This window comes from Mastomys coucha, unplaced genomic scaffold (assembly GCF_008632895.1).
Source record: "Mastomys coucha isolate ucsf_1 unplaced genomic scaffold, UCSF_Mcou_1 pScaffold22, whole genome shotgun sequence".
In the NCBI taxonomy this organism is placed as follows: Eukaryota; Metazoa; Chordata; class Mammalia; order Rodentia; family Muridae; genus Mastomys; species Mastomys coucha.
The window spans coordinates 82652852-82669038 of NW_022196905.1; the positions used below are offsets into that span (position 1 = coordinate 82652852).

A 16187-nucleotide genomic window follows, 5' to 3' on the forward strand; every position below is an offset into this window, starting at 1 on the left:
TTTCTTTTTCCTTTTCCAGTATGGGGTTTTGGCTTAATTCTGCCACCCACCCCAAGCTTCTGTGGAAGTTATTCCACAGGCAGGCTTTTTTCTTTTTCTTTTTCTTTTTTTTTTTTTAATACTCTCTTTATCTGTGTCTTCGGAGACTAGGCTGTTATTTCATTTCAGGACTCTTTTGAGTCATAAAACAAGCAAGGAAACACTTTTCTTTCTCCTTCATTTTACCTTTACTCCTGTGTTTGGTTACAGAATTTGTACACATTCCTGAAGATGAGGACATAAGATGTGGTCATAGAAAGTAGATTTCTTTAATTGTATAACTAGATATGAAGAATGCTTCCTCCTCGTCCTCCTCCTCCTTTTTTCTTCTTCTTCTTGCCACTGACTAGTCCCTGTATGTATAGGAACCATGGGGGTGATTTGGATGTAGTCTTGACCAACTCATCCTTTTAGGTAAGTGAGATAACTGGTCTGCTACTAATTATCATTCTGTGGTGTCAGAGGAAGTACGTTACGATGGGGTTGAGAAAGACCATCATCACTGTTGTTGGGGTGCCTGTCCTAGTGTCTCCCCGAGAAAGAGGTTCACATTAGATGAAAAAAAGTCTACTCCAGACCCATTTCACACACAGCCTGAGCATGGCATGGGGACTCCAGACTTCTGTAAGTCCTCTGCACTTGTATTTATTGCTCTGGCTTCTTCTCAGTTCACTTTTAAGATGCTGTGAGCTTCCTGGAAGATTCTAACTTTAAAAAGATGAGAAAGACTTGGAAGCCCTATGATGAGACCTCTTCCTCATGCACATTCTTCACTTCCTATACATAAAAGCATATTTGGGATGAACTCAGTTCAGTTCTTAGCTTTTAAAATGTGACATGTTTCCACCCAAAGGCCCAAAAGGGAGACAAAAAGATTAAACTCTTATGTAAAATTTGATGTTTTACATAACTTTAATGAATTGACAAAGTCTTTTGGGGGTGGGGGGAGCTCCAGATGACAAATATACGCAAGGGATTTAGTCAAACAACTTTTTGGCAAGGATGGCATGATTTTGTAACGGGGTAGGGACCAATGAAATGCGAGGTACGTATGGTTAATGATCTACAGTTATTGGTTAAAGAAGTATATTAGAGCGAGTTTCTCTGCACACAGATCACCTTTCCTATCAACCCTACTAGCCTCTGGCAAAATGAAGTGGGTAACCTTTCTCCTCCTCCTCTTTGTCTCCGGCTCTGCTTTTTCCAGGGGTGTGTTTCGTCGAGAAGCACGTAAGAGTTTCATGGTTTTTCTTCTCTACTTCTATTTTTCCTAGTAACAGAAGCCTGGTATTTTTAGTTAAATTTTCCTTTAGTGCTGATTTCTAGAATATGATGATGATAATGATTACTTGCATCTGAGAATCTTTATATGGTTATATTATGAATTATTTTAGATATCTTCAATGACAATAATGGTGGGATTTTGAAAGCTTAGTTTTAAATTTCTTTTAATTAAAAATAAAATGCTACGCAGAATGACTTAAATTACATCAGATACAGCTGAATTCATTACAGTCTTAAAGGGCCTGCCTGATCTACCATGCTATATACTAAAAACTAAAAGTGTGTACTAATAATTTTATAAATGGAGTTTCCATTTGTATTTACTTTATTTCTTATTTACTATTGTCTTAGTAGATATTTACAGACACGACAGAAGTATTGAATCTTGGGTTTGAACGCAAAGTTATAAACATCGGGTTTTGAAATAATATTTTTGGTGAAGGAATATAACTTTGATGTAGTAGAAAGGAATCATTGCCACCTTCAGATTTTCCCGTAACGGTTAGAGACTGGCATCTTCAGGGAAGGGCTTAGGTCAGTGAAGAGAAGAATGAAAAGCAGCATGTTACAATCAGTTGTCTTCAGCAATATTTAGATACGTTTTGTGTTTCTTCTTTCTTTGTTTCCACAGACAAGAGTGAGATCGCCCATCGGTATAATGATTTGGGAGAACAATATTTCAAAGGCCTGTAAGTTAAAATGCTGAAAGTCCACTTAATGTTTTGATAGTATTAGTTCAAGTTCTAAAACACCCTTCCCCACTTTGAGTATGCAAACCGTAGAGCGGTGCTGTCCAATAGAAATTTGTGCATTGACAGAAAGACTACGGATCTGTGGTGAGCAATATGGCAGCCAGACGACACAAGCCTATTAAGCATTTTGCACATGGCAAGTGTAACTGAGGAGCACATGTTCAATTAATATTTAATTTTAATTAAATGTATCCAGCCCATGTGTGGCTAATAGCTCCTTCCATCTTTTGTAGTCCTGGGACCTTACACATGTGAAGTAAGTGGTCGATACTTAAGTCACATCTTCAACCTTAATAATGTTTTGATGTAGTAAAAATGAGTAATTAGTTTATTTTTAAAAAGTCAATAGTGTCATGTATTCCAAATAACAAAGCTATATGGGTTAGAAAAGAAATAATTAGAAGGACTTACATAATACCTAGCCTTGACAATGAATAAATTTAGAGAATAGTTTGCCTGTTTGCCTCATATTCATAAATCTATTGACAAATATATGCATCTACACTTCAGCATGGTAGAATTCCATATTCTTCTTGCTTGGGAAGTCAGGTGTTCCTGGTTATGCCTCAGAGAATAGCTGACCGGAATAGGCTTTCTAGATAGTTGTATGAAAAGATAGACAAACTATCGAAGGTATATGCATACATAATTTGCTGCCTCATACTGAGGTTTTCTTTCTATGCCTGCTTTTCAGAGTCCTGATCGCCTTTTCCCAGTATCTCCAGAAATGCCCATTTGATGAGCACATGAAATTAGTGAATGAAGTAACAGACTTTGCAAAGACATGCGTTGCCGATGAGTCTGCCGCAAACTGTGACAAATCCCTTGTGAGTACCTTCTGATTTTGAGGATCTATTTTACTGGTTTATGGAATTCTGAGTGTTTCAAAAACAATCATGACTCCCTCACTTAAGGCCCGGGGAAAACTGTTGCAGAGGGGGCAGAGAGATTGTTAGAGAGATTGTTAGGACGATAGGAATTTTGTTATGGGACTCCTTTTCCTAGAAATTGCAGAAGCTACACTCAAAAAGTCTCACCAACATGACTACCCAAATGGGAGCTTGACAGTGACCATAGACTTGCCGAAGTGGATGAGAGAAAGACCACAAGAACTAAACCCTGTACAAAGAACTATAGGCAACTAAGGGATGCAGAGAGCAGGAGGAATTGCCTTCTTCGAGGAAGAGCACAGCAATTGCCTCTCCAATACCAATGGTCATCCCTAAAACATACATATAAATCACATTATACAGACTAAGCAGCTGCATTTAGGACTATATGTATTTACATAAATGTATATGCGTGAACAATGAATGAAAAATGAGGTCATGGATCTGAAAGAGAGCAAGGGGGTTTTCATGAGGGTTTGGAGAGAGGAATGTGTCATTCCTTAGTTTTACAGGGAACGTAGTACAAACTTAGGCTTCTCCCAAAGGAGAAGAGCCTGTGAGGAGTTGTGTGAATGTATTGCTCCCAAGCATGATTTTACCTGCTCCTCAAATTCCCTTGATTTTTTTTTATTATAATGACTTTACTCCTAGCTTTTATTGTCAGATAGAAAACATGAAAGGTGACATTCTTCAAGGCCATTAGCTCTTTGCTTTTCTGTTTTATCCATCATACACAAGACTGTGGCACTTGTCTATCATGAAAATTACACAGAAATAGACAAATCCAAGAAAAGTAAGTGAGGGGGGATTTCTACATGATCTCCATTTGCTTCATGGCTTAAAAACATTAACTTATTTCATTAACTTTTTTATACTTAAATTTACTTAAAGTGGTATAAAAAGTGGTATGTAAAACCACAAAAGTAGTTCAATAGGTGTTATCGATGTTTCAATATACATATCATATCATCTATGTACATACATATAAGGTACATGTTTTCTTCACCAAATTTTATCAGCACATTTGGTTTGGATGCTGCTCTTTGGCTATGGAGAAAGTCAGGGTACTGGCAGGAATTTGACCTTTCTGTCTTCCACTAGCACACTCTTTTTGGAGACAAGTTGTGTGCCATTCCAAATCTCCGTGAAAACTATGGTGAACTGGCTGACTGCTGTGCAAAACAAGAGCCCGAAAGAAACGAATGTTTCCTGCAACACAAAGACGACAACCCCAACCTGCCGCCATTTGAGAGGCCAGCAGCTGAGGCCATGTGTACCTCTTTCCAGGAAAACCCTAACGCCTTTATGGGACAGTGAGTACCCAGGCATCTACACTTTAAGCTAAAAACTTGGCAATAGTTTGGTCAGTAGCGCTTATGCTGATAGTCATGAAAACCCCAAACATCCAACACCAAGCCTGGGAATGTTCTGAGAAGGTTTGATACCACAAACTATACAATGACAATAAAAAGATCAATGATGTTTTGATCTTGAAAACAGATAGGACCCATGTGAAATATCTGAGACTGAGAAGTTGCAAAATATTCTGAAGGTGTTCGTTTGAGTGTGTGTGTGTGTGTGTGTGTATGTGTGTGCATGTACGTGTGTGTGGTGTTCATGTTCTCCAGATCAATTTCATTTTAGTCAGCAACATTACATCACCTAAATTTAACTACTTACCAAAAATGCACATGTGTGAACGAATATTCACACACACACACACACACACACACACACACACTCACACACACATCTCTCTTTTCTCACTCAACCACAGACAAAGGCCATCACTCATGGGTGGCTGCACTGAATGGGACTGGTCAGTTACAAATCCCACGTGTACTGAAGGGTGTGGGTTGACTCTAATCCTTTCTGTAGTGTTCTGTGTGTGGGAGATGATTGCCTGCTTTCTTCTTTTTTTTTTCCATAACTCAGCTATTTGTATGAAGTTGCCAGAAGACATCCTTACTTCTATGCCCCAGAACTCCTTTACTATGCTGAGCAGTACAATGAGGTTCTGACCCAGTGCTGTGCGGAGGCTGACAAGACAGGCTGCATGACCCCAAAGGTAATCCCTGGAAAGACGCACACACGAAAGATCTGTTTTCTACACAACCTCAGATTCTGATCATCTCATGGCTAGATTCAGGAGACTTGACTTTCTGAGTGAAACATCTCTTTCCTCTTAAGTTACCAATAGATTTTCATTCTTAAACCTTTCTGAATCCTTCTAAAATTTAGCAGTGGTCTGAGAGGGAATTCTTGTTACTCATTCTTCATGGTAATGATGTCTGCAGTAGAATACTCTTTGTCAAATTGTGCAGAAACAGCTAGGTTTTTTTGTTTGTTTTTGCTTTTATTTTTTGACTTTCTCTGAGACATTTTACTGGAGCTAAAATTCAAAGCAGAGAATTTTTACTGATGCTAGAAGTTGGAGTTCATTCCTTCCTTCCATAAGTATTTGTTACATGCATTATTTTTTGGAGGCACTTACTGATTTTATGAAAGTTAATGGAGGAAGGACTAAAGTGAATTAGTCACAAAATTAAGAAGTCAATACAGGTATATGTCCTGGGATGTCGTCTTTCAGGAATCTTCCCTCAGCGATGTCCCCAAGGTGCTTTAGGTAGCTAGATGCTACGACCAGACTGATTTTCTTTTCTATCAGGTATCAAAATAATTATTTGCCAAAAGGGAGTCTTTGTGTGTTGAACTGTAAATTATCTTTTTAAGTTTTCATTTGGATCAGAGTTCTTACCTAACATATGCAAGGTCCTGATTTCAACTCCTCCCCACCCAAACCAATTATTTTGCCATCGGGCTGACTGAAACTTTGGAAGGTGTATGTGTGTGTGTATAAAAATAATCTTTTCCAATTCTTTCAACTGGATTTTTTTCTTGTAGCTTGATGCTGTGAAGGAGAAAGCATTGGTTTCATCTGTCCGTCAGAGAATGAAGTGCTCCAGTTTGCAGCGATTTGGAGAGAGAGCCTTCAAAGCATGGTACATGGCTTTTCTTTAATATCACAGTTCACCTCTTTCTGATGATAGTTGTCCAGTCCAAAAGGCTGCACCTTTGTAAGGCGCTTTATGAAAAGACAATAGAGGTGAAATCATAATAATAATAAAAATTTCACATTTTTGTCTCAATTGTTTTGCTTAAAATTATCAAAGAATTTAGAAGACTTTTTTTCTAAGAGAAGATAGGTATTTAAAATCTCATTTGTTCATAAAGACTGGGACTCTTTTCAAAGCTTACAAACAGGGTGATTAATTTACTTTATTTATGTTTCCTCAGTCTAAAAGTGACTGTTTTATGTCCTGATAATTGAATTTAGCCATCAAGCAAGCTGGAGTTACTATTTCAAATTTTATTACAACTCCAATCGTGTTCTTAATCTCCTGTTTCTGTTTGACCCCCTCTTTGCTTTTATATGCTGTAGCTGAGTCTGGGTGCACCCTTTAACATGGAAATCAAGAAAGACATGTTTGCCCTTCCGGTGCCTCACCTGTTAGTCGATAATGAATCAACACAATAGGAGAGAATGTTGACACGATATCGTGTGTGCTCTCTAGAAACTGTCAGCACAATTATCCTCATTAAGTCATTCCTACTATCCAAATTATTGTAGTCAACCAAATCAACAAACGAAACAACTTCAATCTGAAACAAAACACTGTTACACAGGCTGTGACTGGTTCCTGCAAAGGAATCTCTTTATTGGAGTTAAGGAACTGTAAATTATTTGAGAAGGAGAATCTTGGCTTTTGCCAGAGAGGTCAGAGGCTGACGGCTGGAACAGTTTCTTGGCAGGAGGATGCGTGATTAGAACTCTCCAGTTCTCTACAAGTTAAGAATTTTTTTCCCCCACAGAAATTTAGGATTCAGAGAAATGTGTCTTATGATGAGAGATGATGAATATTCATTTCCAGAAGAGAAGATGCTTTCGTACCATTATGTAATCTAATCTCCCAGATCTTTGGTTCTGCATGTTGTAACACTAAAAGCTAACGCCTGCTGGTGGTCACAGTGTTAAGATGGGATCAAGCTGGAAACAGAAGTCAGATATGGACTTAAAGCTTCACTGCTGCCCCATTGGGGAAAATATTCTATGATTTTAATTTAATGAGGCCTTAGCTTTCCACACACCACCCCCATTCTTTTAGTAGATAATTCTGCCAAAGAAAAATATAACTATCATGCCAGACTAGCATTACAAGAACTAGTGAATTTTTATAATTGATTCATTTAAGTCGGTTTTGAACTTCAAAACAGTTTATGACAGGTCTTGAATGTGTAAAATTTGTGTCTATTTTTACTGCTTTCATACAAATACAAATATGATAATAATTCATTGATGGAAATCTGTTTTGTTTTGTTTTGTTTTTTTCAGGGCAGTAGCTCGCATGAGCCAGACATTCCCCAATGCTGATTTTGCAGAAATCACCAAGTTGGCAACAGACCTAACCAAAGTCACCCAGGAGTGCTGCCATGGAGACCTGCTGGAATGTGCAGATGACAGGGTAAGGAGCCACGGCATGCTCAGTCAGTGAGTGCATATGTTCGGCTTTATCATAGAACACCAATGGTGGCTGGCGTGGCCATTACTCTACCAAGCTCTCCTTGGTTGCTGCCACTTTCCGGAAAAAAACAAAACCAAAACCCAAAAACCAAAAACCAAAACAAAACAAAAAACAAAACAAACAAAAAGCAAAACAAACAAAAAACCAACCCAAAACAAAAAAAAACTAAAAAAAACCCCGAAAACAAAAACACAAAAACACTAACAGCAAAAAGTTTTCTGAATTATTCAATGACTCGAAACTCTTTTCTTCAGTCACACTTTGAGAGAACACGTCACAAAATGTAGATTTCTAAGATGTTTTTGGGAGAGAGGCGGGGCTAGACATCCCACAGAGTGAAGAGGCTTTTAAAACTGTGTTTATCCCTCCGTGGTCTTTCCCTTAATTTACTGTCTGTGTTAAGTACATACAAATTCACTGAGATCTCATTTTCTCCAACATTGCCCTATTATCTCCCTCCCCTCCCTACTCCAAAGATTAAAAATATAACCAAATACCAGAATCCTCTTCTACCATAGTACCTTCTGGAAAACTCAAGACAGATATTTTTCAGCAATGCCTGTAATTGTGCTCATTACTGATTATTTAATTATACTTCATAATTTAATGGTTTATTTGGTTTTAAAATGCCTACCCTTAACTTGGGAGAAATTTAAAAAAAAAAAGCACTAACTTTTATAGAAAAAGTAATCTGAATTATCACAGTCAGAAAGACATACACTTAATAAATAATCAAAATGAATTAATTTAGAAAAACACATCCCTTGTCCCAGAGCAGTCTTTCTCAGATCTAGTTAGAATGTTTTGGTCATAGTATCCGAGCCCGCGGGCTCTGCAGCACCGCAGGGCTGAAGAGATGTTTAAGGAAGCCACTTTGGTTGTGTATGGTTTAGAGCAGGATGAAGATACTTTCCCCACGTGACAGAGGTGCGGGGACAGGATGTAGCCAAGATAATTCCTCTGAAACCTTTGTTTTTCATTCTCACAGGCAGAACTTGCCAAATACATGTGTGAAAACCAGGCAACTATCTCCAGCAAACTGCAGGCTTGCTGCGATAAACCAGTGTTGAAGAAAGCCCAGTGTCTTAGTGAGGTGGAACACGACAACATGCCTGCTGACCTGCCTCCTATCGCTGATGATTTTGTTGAGGATAAGGAAGTGTGCAAGAACTATGCTGAGGCCAAGGATGTCTTCCTGGGCACGTGAGTAGTTAATTACCTTCCCTTTCATGGCTTTATCAGAGCTGCATGGTTTAGGACGCTACACCAGGCTCTCTCCTTTGGTGTTAGCAGGACTTCTATGGCTCTCAGAAAAATTATTCATCCTTGCCATTCTCAGCTTTTAAAATTTCCTTGAAAAGTGTTTTAAGTAATTTAAAATATTTTTTATGAAATTGTACATGCATTCAGCATAAATTCAGTGTTTCTAACTTCACAGGAATATTTCTGGAAATCTTTAGAAATATTCTATGAATATATAAATTATATGTACCACTTAATCATTCTTATGAACATATTTCTTAAATATATGATGTATATGAATATATTACCTAGGTATCTACTTACCTATCCAGCTCTATCTATCTCTGTGATAACATCAAAGCTATCTTTATCTATCTATATGTATATATGCCAATATGACAATATGACACTAGCTGTTTTGAAAAGACCAGAATGTCACAGTGTGGCAAGTCATGATACAACTAATAACAAATGACAATATGTTTTCAGTAAGTACAACAATTATTCCCATTCTACAATGGAGGAAGTTAATGAACTGATAGTAAGTTGCCCAAGCAGAATACTAAAATAGGCTGCAGTGGCAAAGCTGAACCTGGGAAGAGCTCTCTGGTTCCTACATTCTTGCTGCTTAGTTTTCTACACGGAGCTCACGCCAATGCAGGATGCCTGGGATGAGAGTCACTATTGAGGTTGGTCATGGGACTCTATAACATGCTCATTTACTTAACTGAGCCTGTGTTCATCTCAACTAGGTTTTTGTATGAATATGCAAGAAGGCACCCTGATTACTCTGTATCCCTGCTGCTGAGACTGGCTAAGAAATATGAAGCCACTCTGGAAAAGTGCTGTGCTGAAGCCGACCCTCATGCATGCTACAGCACAGTGGTAGGTTTCCATAGCCAAGGATACCTGAAGTGTTGATGGTGCTTTCTATAAGGAGAAAGGAAGAGATGAATTCACAATAATCGATATGTAGGTCAATCCAGATGTTTTCTTGAGATGGAGGCAAGTTTGAGCTCTTAAAGTTCTTCAACATCGTAGGATGAACTATTTGGATAAAATATAAGGAAACCTAGAACAACTGCTCAAGAAAAGGAAGGTTCAAAGAGAGGGAGGAATCTTTACTTGTACAAAATCTTTATTGTAGCTTTTCCTTTTTCATACTCTCGAGAATAAAATTAGAGAATACATTCAATTAAATTTAAACTAAAATTGATTTATTTAACTTAGATTTAAAGACCATAAACCTGACCCACCACATTGTCAACTATTAGAATTAATATCTCAAAGGAGTTTGTGAACTCTATTTCTTTAAAAGAGAAGGTTTTGGAGTAGTTTTATGAGAAGTTTTACTTACAAGTTTGTTGTAGAGGGCATCAGGACTCCTGCCAGTACATACTGGTTTCTGAACCATTTGGGACCAGAGGAGAGTCCTACTTTACAAAGAAACTGCTGAATACCAGACACCACTCAGTGATTGGGTGGATGCTCTCATCTCAGAGACCTCAAGAGAGACCTTAGAGAGATTGTTAAAAGTGATGGCCACCATCTAGTGAAGTTCTGCTGTGCACTAGGTGCAATTTTAATTTCATCCACTTAGTGGGTTAAGAGACCAGTTCTGGTGCTCAGGACACTTAGTGCAGCACAGTGTAGACAGGATCAGTCTGAACCTTGGGTGTGGGAAGAACAGTCACACAACAAGAAAATGAATCAGGTGGCCTGCTTCAAGCACAGCCATTGAATTCCAGAGCCTGGAGATTCTCATTGGACTTGTGCCAAATGACCTTGCAAATAAAAGGAACAACTTAAATGCAAGGTGACAGACTCCTGATTTGTCTTTGGACAGAGGGACGTAGTCAGTAGTGCAAAGTGACCTCCTTTGGGCTCTCAGGAAGGGGCTGTAAACACAATTCTTTTATCTTGCAGCTTGCCCAGTTCCAGCCTCTTATAGACGAGCCTAAGAACTTGGTCAAATCTAACTGTGAGCTTTACGAGAAGCTGGGAGAGTACGGATTCCAAAACGCGTGAGTAGTTTTATCAGCTAACTTTTTCCTTGATCAATTTGTGATTATTTAAAACAGCAAGCGTATAGGTCATCCAGCATATGACTTTCACAATGAAAACACATTATTTATAATCTCTATCTATCAAAAAATTCTGGGAAGGAAATAACTTTGTTGGAGGAATCAATAGGATTGTATCCCTGGATAATATAAACACTGTCTCTTGGGAGCAGAAGTTTTGAGGACTCAGCAAATCTTCATACATTAGAACTGGGAGTGTCCTTCAAGGGTTAGGTGGAGTTTATGAGCAAACAATAGAACAATATTTAGTAGAAAAAGAAGTGTCATGCTTTGGGCAGCAGAAACTCAAGAACTGATAGAAATGCTGAACACAAAAATATAACAAAAAGTTTAGATAACATGGAAATGTTACATGAAAAAGTTCACTTGGAAAACATTGGAATTTGGGAGTTCCAGCTAAACTTTCGTAGTTGTGATCTTGTCTTCCTATGGAATTTCCCTTCTAGAGATAGAGACTGAATGGCCTTCTAGAGTCATTCCATAGAACTTTATCCATGGAAGTAAAGTGAGCAAACTGGAAGAGACACACTATTCCTTGTTCATTTCATATACAGTTTTAGCACTCTTCTAACTCTAGAGTTTGGAGTGGGCACTTCTTCACCTGAAATACATTGACTTTTATTGGTTATGGTATATCATTAAATACTAGACGTTATTAATTGCTAGATAATGTGTCAGGAAGACATTATTTCCTTTCATTTAATTCATACATAGTTTCTAGTAAACCATCTCTCTTTTCACCTCTATCTTTTGAGTTTGTCACAGTGCTGATATGTGTTAGAATTTATTTAAAGCGACACTGAGTACATTAATGCCATTGGGCTAGAGAAAGGTCACTTTCTTATGATTTTAGTACAGATTTAACACTAAGATTTTATGCTCAATATAGTTTTTTACAGCCACTTGGTTTCTCAGGACAAGGTATTCTTCCAGTACTATGCTGTCATCCTTGTAGTAAAGTTACTTTGACTAGTGGGGAAAAAACTTAGTCGGGTTGGGTGAATCTTCTCTTCTTGAAATATATACATCAGGTCAGTTTTCTGCCTGGATTAAACCATGTGAGTTATTATTATTATTTATTATTATTATTATTATTATTATTATTATTATTATTATTATTTTGTTACACAGCATTCTAGTTCGGTACACCAAGAAAGCACCTCAGGTGTCAACCCCAACTCTCGTGGAGGCTGCAAGAAACCTAGGAAGAGTGGGCACCAAATGTTGTACACTTCCTGAAGATCAGAGACTGCCATGTGTGGAAGACTATGTGAGTCTTTTGAACAACAACAAAGTTAATGGGGCTGGTTTGTTCTCTTTAGACCCTGATAAATCTAACTTTCAGGAGCAAGGGGGGGTCTTAATATGTGCATATATGTGTGTGTGTGTAGTGTCTGGGTCATGGCCTCCCGCCCCGTATCTAACTAAGAAAGAAACAGTGTTTAATAAGACTCACATGTGTAGTTTCAAAGATAGATAAATTGCCATGTCAATCAAGGCTGGCTTCCTAGTGGCTAATTCATTATGACAGTTTTTGGTGCACCAGAAAGTGCATGTTTGTGGAATGCTTGTGACCTTGCTGCTCTGCTTGTCTCTTCCTTAGCTGTCTGCAATCCTGAACCGTGTGTGTCTGCTGCATGAGAAGACCCCAGTGAGTGAGCATGTCACCAAGTGCTGTAGTGGATCCCTGGTGGAGAGGCGACCATGCTTCTCTGCTCTGACAGTCGATGAAACATATGTCCCCAAAGAGTTCAAAGCTGAGACCTTCACCTTCCACTCTGATATCTGCACACTTCCAGAGAAGGAGAAGCAGATTAAGAAACAAACGTGAGCAACGTTTTTTAAAATGCTTCTATCTATTTTCCTATTGCATAGTATTGATAGTGAGAACTGTCAACTGGACTTTTTTTTTTGATGCAGGGATTATATTCCCTAGATGTTGGCATCGCTGATTGAAAAAATATCAAAGATTTTGCCTATGTGAAAAAATTTTGTATTAAAGTCTTTCATTCAACTTATCTTTATCACTGTGGGTAAAAACCACAGTAGAATAAAATTCTAGTGGAGGCACAATAGAAGGTACTAAACACAAGTTAGTGGATATAGATAGAAAAATTGGTCATGGAAATCGTAGGAGTATTTATTTTAAGGTATGAATAGTTAGCTGAATATGTTCCATGAAGAAGCCATGCCACGGGCAAGACAACATCATGGGTGTGACTTTTGAGAATAGAGTAAGAAGTAGCTGGAAATGCATATAGGAGGCTCGAACCCTGCTGAAGGGAGAGGTTCCAATAGCACAGAATGTAGCAGTAGAAAGTCATCACCCTTGGGAATGTGTCATTGTGGTCCCCAGACAGAGTTACAAAACTCATCCCCTACACTCTATTTCTCTGGTACTGTTTGTTCTACAGATGTCAACAACAGAGACCCAGCAATCCCCTCTTGTTTGGCTTGTCAGTCTTTCTAGCCTCCCCATTATTAATTTTGAATGGGGCAAGTGTTAGAGGGCAAAAATCTATATATTAAGTGCAAAGATAAAAGTCTTTCAGGAGATTTCCTGAAACTAGGTAAAACCTGTGTGACCATCATTGATTATTCTATTTGATCTAGTCCTATCAAAGTTGCACCTATTACTGCCCTCATGCACAGTCAAGATCCCTAGTGTTGTCAGTGACATGCTTGGTCCTCAAAACCAAGATTTATAACCTTAAACTGTGGCCTCGCCATCCTTCCTGCACTGGAGTAAATGTCTCCTTGCTATTCTTGCTTTTCGTGCTCCCACAGGGCTCTTGCTGAGCTGGTGAAGCACAAGCCCAAGGCCACAGAGGAGCAGCTGAAGACTGTCATGACTGATTTTGCACAGTTCCTGGATACATGCTGCAAAGCTGCTGACAAGGACACCTGCTTCTCTACTGAGGTCAGAGATGTTTTGCATTTCGATAATGTTCAGCTTCCATTTTCTGTGCACTTGGTTAGATTTAGAGCTCCAGAACTCACATACTGAATAACATGATCAACCTAGATTTTGTTCGCTATGTAACTGTAATTTAAACTGACTTACATAGCTCTTAATTTTTATTTTCTACCACACTGCTGCCTATTAAATGCTTATTATCACTATTTGGTTTCAAATTTGTGACACGTGAACATAGTTAGAAATACTTGTAAAGTCCAGAATCATTAACTCATTTAAACTTTGCCCTAAAATCTTACTTTTTGAACTGAGTTATTTTATACGTGAATGCAGAACATTTACCACTACATATCTGAATCATTTCACATTCCCTCCTGTGGCCTAACAACAGTTTATCCTTTTATTTTGGACCCAAACAGATGTCAGAGAGCCTGTTTTAGGAATTCCAAATAGAACTGTAATTAAGCAATGCAAGGCACGTGCATTTACCATGTCATCGCTGATGGCTGTGCAGTGCAAATCCTAATGGTCCTGCTAATGCTTTTCTAACATCCATCATTTCTTTGTCTTCAGGGTCCAAACCTTGTCACTAGGAGCAAAGAAGCCCTAGCCTAAACACATCACAACCACAACCATCTCAGGTAACTGGACTTGGGATTTTTAAAATGTAATCATAATCATTTTTCCTAAACTGATCTAGATTGATAACCCTTTGCCACATGGACAAGCACCACGTGACACTCTTAGGTCCTCATGTATGATCATCAATTTGGGTTCCATTTGTAGATAAGAAACTGAATACATAAAGGTCTAGGTTAATGCAGTTTACACAAAGGACAACCAAACTAGGGAGAGAAGAAACCAAAATAAAATATCCAAACCCATGCCAAGGAGTTAATCTTGGTTTTGCGTTGACTTACATGAACTTATGTGGAGTTCCCCATGTTAGCCAAGACAAGAGTATCACCTGAATGAAGTTGAAACCATATGAATGAATATTTTGGTGTTAAAACAGTTGTGTATCAATGATTCCATGTGGTTTGACCCAATAATTCTGAGAATTCATTTCACCAGAAGATACAATGGGTTCTGTTTCATAATAAGTGATCTGCTTCCAAATTTCTGATGTGCCACATTGCTAAGCTTTAACAGAATTTATCTTCTTATGACAAAGCAGCATCCTTTGAAAACATAGATAACTGCACACAGCTATGTTGATCAATTTTGTTTGTGATCTTTTGGAAGAGAATTTTAAAAATAGGGCAATCATGGAAGACTTTGGCAAAAAATTGTTTCTCCCTAAGAAAACACAAACTTATTTTTTTATTCAAGCAAAAAACCTATAGATAAAAGGCTATTTAAAAATTATTTCAATTTTAGAAAGAATTGAAAGTTTTGTAGTATTCTGAGAAGACAGCTTTCATTTGTAATCAATTAGGTAATAAGTAGGTCCCCAGAAATGGTGAGACCTCTGACTTTGACACTTGAGGACTCTGAGGGACCAGTGATGAAGAGGGCATAACATATATCACACGTACATGTGTTGGGGTGAGGGGGTGTCGCATCATCTATCAGTAATGAATAACAAGATAAGTAATGGATGCTACATCATATGTAGGCTGTTTACACTGGTGAAAATCACAAATCAACATTTCTAGAAATAGATTTGGAAACCATATTCCATTTTACAAAGAACACTTACATTTCTCCTTTTTGCTTTCCAGGCTACCCTGAGAAAAAAAGACATAAAGACTCAGGACTCTTCTCTGTTGGTGTAAACTGAACACCCCAAGGAACACAAATTTCTTTAAACATTTGACTTCTTTTCTCTGTGCTGCAACTAATAAAAAATGGAAAGAATCTACTCTGTGGTTCAGAACTCTGTCTTCCAAAGGCGCGCTTCACTCTAGCAGCCTCTTAGGCTTGGGGCAACCCTCCCTTTCCTCCCTTCATTTCAGCAGAGACTCCAGCTCTCTATGGGCAACACAATGAAAATAAGTGTTAATACTCTCCCAAGTGATGGGCAGTGAGCATAGAAACCAATATTTTCACATGACGAGAATTCTGAATGAGAGCCTAAAAGCTTATGTACTGTGGTTTCCCTTTGTCAGTGGGACTCTAAGAATGAGTTGGGGATAAAGGAGATAGGAATGGCTTTAAAGGTAACTAGTTGAACTGGTAAAGTAAATGAACTGAGAAAAAATAGTATCACTCAAGATGACAGAATGAAACCTTGAGAAGCCCTGTTGGAAGAGGAAACTCGGTGATCTGGAGGGGTGCTGGACTGATGAATCGTAAGAGTCGCATGGTACAAGAGTCATGTTAAAATTTAGATGCTACCTTCATTCAATTCTTTTCTCTATTCCAGGAACCAGTTGCTCATACATACTTTAGTC

At 38.3% G+C, this 16187-nt stretch overlaps 1 protein-coding gene across 1 annotated transcript; it reads left to right on the plus strand.

The window, feature by feature from the left end:
• Positions 1-1131: 1131 nt before the first annotated feature.
• On the plus strand, positions 1132-15655 carry Alb (albumin). Its single transcript, XM_031342076.1, has 15 exons — positions 1132-1269; positions 1955-2012; positions 2770-2902; positions 4067-4278; positions 4901-5033; positions 5870-5967; positions 7359-7488; positions 8537-8751; positions 9543-9675; positions 10717-10814; positions 12006-12144; positions 12478-12701; positions 13662-13794; positions 14365-14432; positions 15516-15655. The coding sequence occupies exons 1-14, from the start codon at positions 1191-1193 to the stop codon at positions 14404-14406; spliced, it is 1827 nt and encodes a 608-aa protein (XP_031197936.1). The 5' UTR covers positions 1132-1190; the 3' UTR covers positions 14407-14432; positions 15516-15655.
• The last annotated feature ends 532 nt before the right edge of the window (positions 15656-16187 follow it).

Excerpts from the sequence above, each read along its gene's own strand:
- Alb (XM_031342076.1), top strand. The coding sequence starts at position 1,191 with ATGAAGTGGGTAACCTTTCTCCTCCTCCTCTTTGTCTCCGGCTCTGCT. Across the intron at positions 8,752-9,542 it reads AAGGATGTCTTCCTGGGCAC|GTTTTTGTATGAATATGCAA; the intron begins GTGAGTAGTTAA and ends CATCTCAACTAG. Across the intron at positions 9,676-10,716 it reads ATGCATGCTACAGCACAGTG|CTTGCCCAGTTCCAGCCTCT; the intron begins GTAGGTTTCCAT and ends TTTATCTTGCAG.